This window comes from Arctopsyche grandis, chromosome 4 (assembly GCF_051622035.1).
Source record: "Arctopsyche grandis isolate Sample6627 chromosome 4, ASM5162203v2, whole genome shotgun sequence".
Lineage (NCBI taxonomy): Eukaryota > Metazoa > Arthropoda > Insecta > Trichoptera > Hydropsychidae > Arctopsyche > Arctopsyche grandis.
Window position 1 is genome coordinate 9,703,670 of NC_135358.1, and position 7,150 is coordinate 9,710,819.

A 7,150-nucleotide genomic window follows, 5' to 3' on the forward strand; every position below is an offset into this window, starting at 1 on the left:
TATATTTAGTGTCAGTAAATTGTACCTATATATGTTTATTTAAATCTTGATTGTAATACGTTTAATGGTGTTTTCAGGTGGAGCAATTTGTATGGAGTTACTCACACCACGAGGGTGGGCTAGTGCGTATACAGTAGAAGCCGTTCTTATGCAGTTTGCTGCGTCTCTTGTAAAGGGACATGGTAGAGTTTCTAGAAAAGCAAAAGGTTCAAAAGATTTTAATAAAAGGACAGCTGAAGAGTCGTTTAGATCTCTGGTCAAGACTCACGAAAAATATGGATGGGTTACACCGGCATTGAGCGATGGGTATATTTAAAATTTTATATTCCAACGTTTATAGTTCGAGGAATGAATACTCGTGTTTATTAATAAAAATTTATTCGTTCACAGATAAACTGATTCATGGTGATCCCGGCTAAATGATCGTCCCACCTAGTTTATTAGCTAAATTTATTTTTATGATTAATTGTAAGACAAAAATGCTAATTGGTGTAACATATTTGATTTCACCTTTTGTGATGTTTTATCTTCGCGTGTGAAGATTGTGTAATGGAGCTCAATTTAAAAATGTATTGAATCTGAAATACCAAACAGTGACAAACTCCAATTTTTTCAATATAAAGAAAACTTTAATGAAATTATTGTAAGCTGTATATTCTCATATATTATGTTTATTCATGTGTACAAATGCATTTTAATTTTTATATTTTTTTATTGTTAACAACCCATTATTTGGTATTTTTAATACATACTCAAGGATTGTTAAAAAAACTTTGTTGTTGATTCGTGTTTCCGTCCCATTTAAATCAAATTATAAAAAAAAAAAACATAACAATATGTTTTATAGATATTATAAAACGGAGACATTATTTATATATGTAATATACAAATAGTCATAAATAAATTTAATATTTTAATATACCTAATTCGATGTCGTAGAAAATACAATACTCATTTTAAAAATATTGAAAAATGTGAATCCTTCTTGTCTTTCTATTTATTATCATAAAAATTTTCCTTTCCCATTTAAGAATAAATTTGATGTTAATGACGTCTTGATTTTAAATTGACATTGGATTAATATAAGTATATTACACTCATATATACGATAGAATATATTTGTCTAATAAAACTTGCCAAAATTTTGTGATGTAGGAAAAAGTTTAAAACATTTATCTCCGCTTATTTTATCCCATGTAATATTTTGTCATATGGTATTATTATGAATTATTCTATCGCCATAAAGATTTTATATGAATGTACATTTTCATGTATGTATAATAAATATAATCAAATTCAATTAATATAAATTAATTTTTAAATGTCATGAAATTAAAGTCTCGCTGAATTTAACGTTTGAATAAATTCATATAAAAAACTTAATTATTATTTTATAATAATATAATGAAAATATCTATATATGTATGTACGTTTTAAACCACCAACTTTCCCTATATGTATATGTATATATATATATATATATATAGTAGATGTAAAAATCAATTGCTTTAATTTATTAAAGCTTAATAGTAGTGTCTAAAATCTTCGTGTGCTTCATAGTTTTCATCAAAACTGTTCCTTTTATCATTTTATTTTATTTATCCTCTATTTACATAAGACAAGATCATCTTTTCACATTGCTCATAATTTTTTCAATTCCCCGATTTGTGCAAATAAATACAAAATAATTGACACAAAAATATGCTGATTTGATATTACTTATTCTATATAATATGGAATGGTATTCTTACATAATTAGCTGCATAAAGTTCTTATGAAATTAAATACCCATCCTAATAATGAGATGAACTTCTATTGCCAAGTTTTTCTTTATACATACATATTCTAGTCCCGAAGAACTCATTATCTTTATGAATACTTCACAAAGAAGGTATATTTTTTGTGTGTTTGGTCATTATGTATTCATTCATAAGTCTGATTCATCAACGCATTCCTTATGGTAAACATAATGTTGTGATGTCTTAGTTGAATTTTCTTATGATGTTATTTAGAGTTAGTTAAACCATTTTAAATTCGATATTATATATACACAAGCATATGTGTAAGTGTAAAATATTAAATATATATGATGTTGATGTATAAAAGTGATAATAAATTACTCCTAACTAAAGCATGCGTTTTCTTTATCATTTAAAATACATATCAGAGTTTATTAAATTGAAATATTTGTTCAATGACAAAATTTACCGTAATATGTGATAGTGTTTGTCAATTAGATACATAAAATATAAATATATGATGCAATTTTTAAATAATAAAATCAGGTCATTACAATATTATATCTGTGTGTATAAAGATTCATAAAATAAATATTGTCTGTACAAAGGTATGATTATTTGTTAGAAAGTGAGGTCAAATTTACACGAACAACTTAAAATATTTGGTTAAATAGATAAAAAATGAAAATGTTCACATACAATAGTGGTATAATAATATTTTAAGTATAACGTCCAATATTCGAAAGAAAATAAATAGATAAATAAAATCAAATAAAATTCGTGAAAAAAATCAAATTTTTATGATACAATCGAATTTTTGTTATAAATATTATATTCCGAAGTACATACATTTCTAAAATAAATAAAATAAAATAAATAATTCATACATTTCTAAAATAATCCCAAGCATTGTAAATTTGTAAAGCTTTTATGTAAATAAAACTAATTTTAAATTGCATAGCTGCTAATTACACGTCAATTTATCGATGTTAATATATTATAGGGGATGAACAACACCAATACAACACGTAAAAATGGCAACAGGGAGAGCACTAAATATGTGTGGCAGCTTTACGATATGGTTGAGTTTCGGTCACCATCCTGCGAGTTGGGACCAACTCGGTTATGTTGGTTCATCGCTACTTTACTTCCTTCTCACCCGTCACATTAAATAGTCGTGTCTTAACAATTCCGTCGTTTCACTCCATATGTCCCCATAGATATTGCGGTAAATTTCTTATTCGATCTTTTAGATTTGAACGGACATCTATGTAAATGGACGTCTAAGTAGACTTTTTTATTCAGATGCGGTTTATACAATTCGGTGATTATTCCGCACAGAGCGATCTTGCACACATCACTAAAATCTCGATCATAGAACATCTGGCACCCGAAAATTCCTTCCATCGATAGTTAGGGCGAAAACATACTGAGTGGGACTTGGTGCGTTTTTTTTAGATACATTTAAACATGCGAAAAAACGAAGCACCCCTATCCCATATACATGGTACACAGTCCCAAAAATCACCCCCTGGAGTGTTTTCGGTGATATTTTACCCTTGCTTGACAGTGATCGATAACGGTGAATCCCATATTTGAAAAAATGTAGGAGAAACTTGTCGGTTGCATATGGATATGCATACACGTGCGACCTCCTAAGCATATGCATTATGCATATGCAAGTACACTCAATCGATAACGGTGTATCCTATATTCATAGTCAAGCAAGGATACAATTTTACCGAAAATTATCCAAAGGGTCGTTTTGGTATATATCACTGTCAAGCAAGAATAAATACTACCATACAATTTCAACGACAGAGGTCGAATGTTTTGTTTTGAAAGGACTATCCCATGCACGCGTCCCATGAACACCACACTTTTTCTATATGTTTAAAACTATCTAAAAAAAACCACGTGCCGTATTCACCGCTGTCTGATTTCGCCCAAATTCGGTTTGGGGAACACTTACTGTTTACGGTCACAGCGGGAAGCTCATACTACTCAGTGTGTTTTCGCCCTTAGCCATGCAAACTATCATACTAACGACAGTGCCAGATATTCCGTATTCACGATTTTCGTGTGCGCAATGTGCGAAATAATCTGTTTGTACATAGGGACTGAGATATTGCAGTACCTCGACCAAATTTGTTTCCGTATAAACAAACTGGGTCTACCTCACGGGCCCGAAAGTGAAACGCCCGAAAACGCAAATATCGGAATGGCAAAGATCGAAAATCGAAAGATTTTAAGTCGAAAGATCAAAAAAAAAAAGGGTGCATGGTAAACGGTATTATGTATGTATAAATAATATATGGTTCGGTGACTACTAGTCAAATGTGAACCGCTCACAGCAACCGGTCGCTCTAGATCGGTCACACGTGATCACCCGTCACACTAAAACCGGTCACGAGAAAACTGATCACACCCTAAAATCGGTCAACCAGTTTTCTCGTGACCGTTTTTAGGGTGTGACCAGTTTTAGGGTGTGACCAGTTTTCTTGTGACCAGTTTTAGTGTGACGGGTGATCATGTGTGACCAATCTAGAGCGACCGGTTGTCCTGTGACTAGTTCACATATGACTAGTAGTCCGTTCACCATAATATATATGAGTGGCATGCGGTGAAATTATCTCTCTTTTTGCCATACAGCCTTGTTTAATGTGCGCGCGCAGAATACGGGAGGAAAAGCCTGTTCCTCTTGTTCCTGTTGTATCCTGCTCGCGCAAATTAAGTAAGTATGTACGTGAGTATGTACCGTTTATCATGCACCCTTTTTTTATCTTTCGACTTAAGATCTTTCGATTTTCGATCTTTGCCTTCCGATATTTGCGTTTTCGGGCGTTTCACTTTCGGGCCCGTGAGGGAGACCGAAACAAACTATAGACACGTACATGCAGTGGCGTAGCCAGGATTTTGTCAAGGGGGGGGGGGTTTTGACAGGAAAAAAGGCAAGATAATTTATATTTAGTTAATATAAAATCACAACATATAAAAATAAAGTAAATACGTAATAAACATATGGTATGAAATTCAAATAAAATAAAAATAATGAATACTTTAAAAAAGTACGAAATTCACATATCCAATCTTCGCGTATTTATCTAATATTTTTTCTGCACTAACATTTATATCCCTATGAATATCTAATAAAGCAAGTCACAAGCAAACCACATTTCCAACTCTCCAGTTAGAATGCAAGGCCATCAAATTATATCTTGGTTGTAAATTTCCCCCGAAGTCTCTATCTTATTTTTTAAAACATTGGAAATTTTCAAGTATATGTTTATGTCCTAAAAATCTGTCATGGATTCGGGATAAAAAACTATCCAAAAATGGTACAAACGATCAATTGCGACAGGAGTGGGATATTTTGCCGCCGACTGCACTCCGCCAAGGGGGGGGTCCAGACCCCCTGAACCCCCCCCCCCCTTCGCTACGCCACTGCGTACATGTAGTAATCGCAAGAGTATTTCCCAAGAGTGGCTACTGTTTATATTATTATTTATTTGGGCATTGTTTAAATTTTTATGAGTCATCGACATTGTCTAGAGTTGGCAATAGTGGTTGTGTGGTAGCACTAGCAGCTGTCGGTGCCGGTCTGCCGGCTGAGCTCGCTTTTGGTTTCGGTTAGGTTTTTGTACTCCATCCTCCCTTCTCAAGATGCTCATCAAAGTCAAGGTAAGACGACACTTTCGGGACTCCAATCTGCACCACCCCACCTCTTGGTAGTCGACGTCACGAAATTGGTAAACGTGTCGGAATAACTACAGCCCACTCATCTGTCATCAAACCTTGCATTTTCGCTTGGAATATATCCATTTAATCTCAATACATGGGAAAGCTTCGAACGTAGCCAAATAGCGAAATTATTCTTAAATCACATTGTATGAGATGCATTTTCTATATTTACAGTGTATTATCAATATATATATAATATATATGTGTTGCTATTCGTCATCGACATTGCACAATTCAATGAATAGTTTCGCGTCATTGCTTTCTTTTGTGCAATAATTATACTCTAACTATAATAAGTTTGAATTTACAATGAATGTTCTAATGTTTTATATTTCATTTTCCAGACCCTCACCGGTAAAGAAATCGAAATCGATATAGAACCCACAGATAAAGTAGAAAGGATCAAGGAGAGGGTGGAAGAAAAAGAAGGAATACCCCCACAACAGCAACGGCTTATATTCTCAGGAAAGCAAATGTAATATTCATATCGGTGAACAAATTTACGATGAAAGTAGTACATTTTTACTAATTATTGATTATATATATTTTTATGTTTTATAGGAACGATGAAAAAACGGCCCAAGATTATAAAGTACAAGGTGGCTCAGTATTGCATTTAGTTTTGGCACTCAGAGGTGGAGTTTGATTGTGTAAATTCAACAATATTTTAAGATCTTTTAATTTTATATTTATAAATATTCAAGTCTGTTTATTTTATATAAGTCAAATAAAATGATTTAATATTTCATAATTATTTATTTTTTGTAGTTTAATGTTTAATGTTTGTAGAAATTGACATACATACATATTTACGCCATTGTTAAACCATCATAACTAAAGAGCGGACCCAGAGCGCGCCTATCACTGTTCAATTGTTGTAAATGCATTGTTAAAGGTTCGCCGAACGTTTTTTTTTTGAACTCTAGCTTTATAAATAGAGTCAAACCGCCCCGATTCCTGGAAAAAGCACGGTCTCTATCCGCGTTCTGATCATAACTAAGGATAGGTGGTCGGTTTCTATTTGGACAAAAAAATGAGTTCACCATTGTCAATTTCTATAGTCAACCTTTTTTTTTGCACTAGCTTTGACTGATTTTGACTAATAAGTAACTACATTCATATATTGTACACCTATAATTTTGGTTGTAAATGAGAATTTTTGCACCAGATGATGCTACGTGTTAAATTGCTATACATATTTTTATGATAGTCTTGTATCTTGTGTGAAGTAAATATACTCGTACATGCATATGTATAAACGCTAACTGAAGTTTTAGGTATAAAGTGGAAACCTTTAAAATTAGGAATTATTTGACTGCACAAACAAAAAAAATTGAACATGAATATATATGCAAGTAAAAGGAAAAATAACTGGTTCAGGAATCTTCTGGAACGATTTGGGAAGAGTAAGTAAAAAGACAGGGAGCGAAATTATGCATAGCTATTTTTAAAATGGGTTTACGAATGTAAAAAATTCTGTCGCCGGTCGCCCATGTTAAATATGGCTACTCGCTGGGTTAATACATATATATTTTACGTTAAAATCATTAATATATATTTTACGATTGTGTTGACAGTGATGGATACTAGTTAAGACATTAGTCCTATATTTGCATGTACACGTGACTGACTCGGATAATATCCTTTTATGCACGATAGATTCACATTCT

General features: G+C 32.4%; 2 protein-coding genes across 3 annotated transcripts in view; both read left to right on the forward strand.

Annotated features, from left to right (window-relative positions):
* Positions 1 to 1,298, forward strand: part of LOC143910306 (ubiquitin-conjugating enzyme E2Q-like protein 1) — a 58,430-nt gene extending 57,132 nt beyond the window's left edge. The window contains exons 5-6 of one of the 2 annotated variants that reach the window (XM_077428716.1): positions 78 to 306; positions 391 to 1,298. In XM_077428716.1, the coding sequence (XP_077284842.1) occupies positions 78 to 306; positions 391 to 394 (233 nt within the window). In that variant the 3' untranslated portion in view covers positions 395 to 1,298. Of the gene's footprint in view, positions 1 to 77 lie in introns of both variants that reach the window. The other variant, XM_077428715.1, reaches the window with a different exon arrangement.
* A 3,994-nt stretch (positions 1,299 to 5,292) lies between these two features.
* On the forward strand, positions 5,293 to 6,228 carry Nedd8 (Nedd8 ubiquitin like modifier). The gene is made up of 3 exons (XM_077429258.1): positions 5,293 to 5,420; positions 5,825 to 5,955; positions 6,042 to 6,228. The coding sequence occupies exons 1-3, from the start codon at positions 5,403 to 5,405 to the stop codon at positions 6,124 to 6,126; spliced, it is 234 nt and encodes a 77-aa protein (XP_077285384.1). The 5' UTR covers positions 5,293 to 5,402; the 3' UTR covers positions 6,127 to 6,228.
* The last annotated feature ends 922 nt before the right edge of the window (positions 6,229 to 7,150 follow it).

What these genes read in the sequence shown, in the direction of transcription:
- Nedd8 (XM_077429258.1), top strand. An exon ending in ATATTCTCAGGAAAGCAAAT is followed by an intron (nt 5,956 to 6,041) that starts GTAATATTCATA and finishes TATGTTTTATAG; the next exon opens with GAACGATGAAAAAACGGCCC.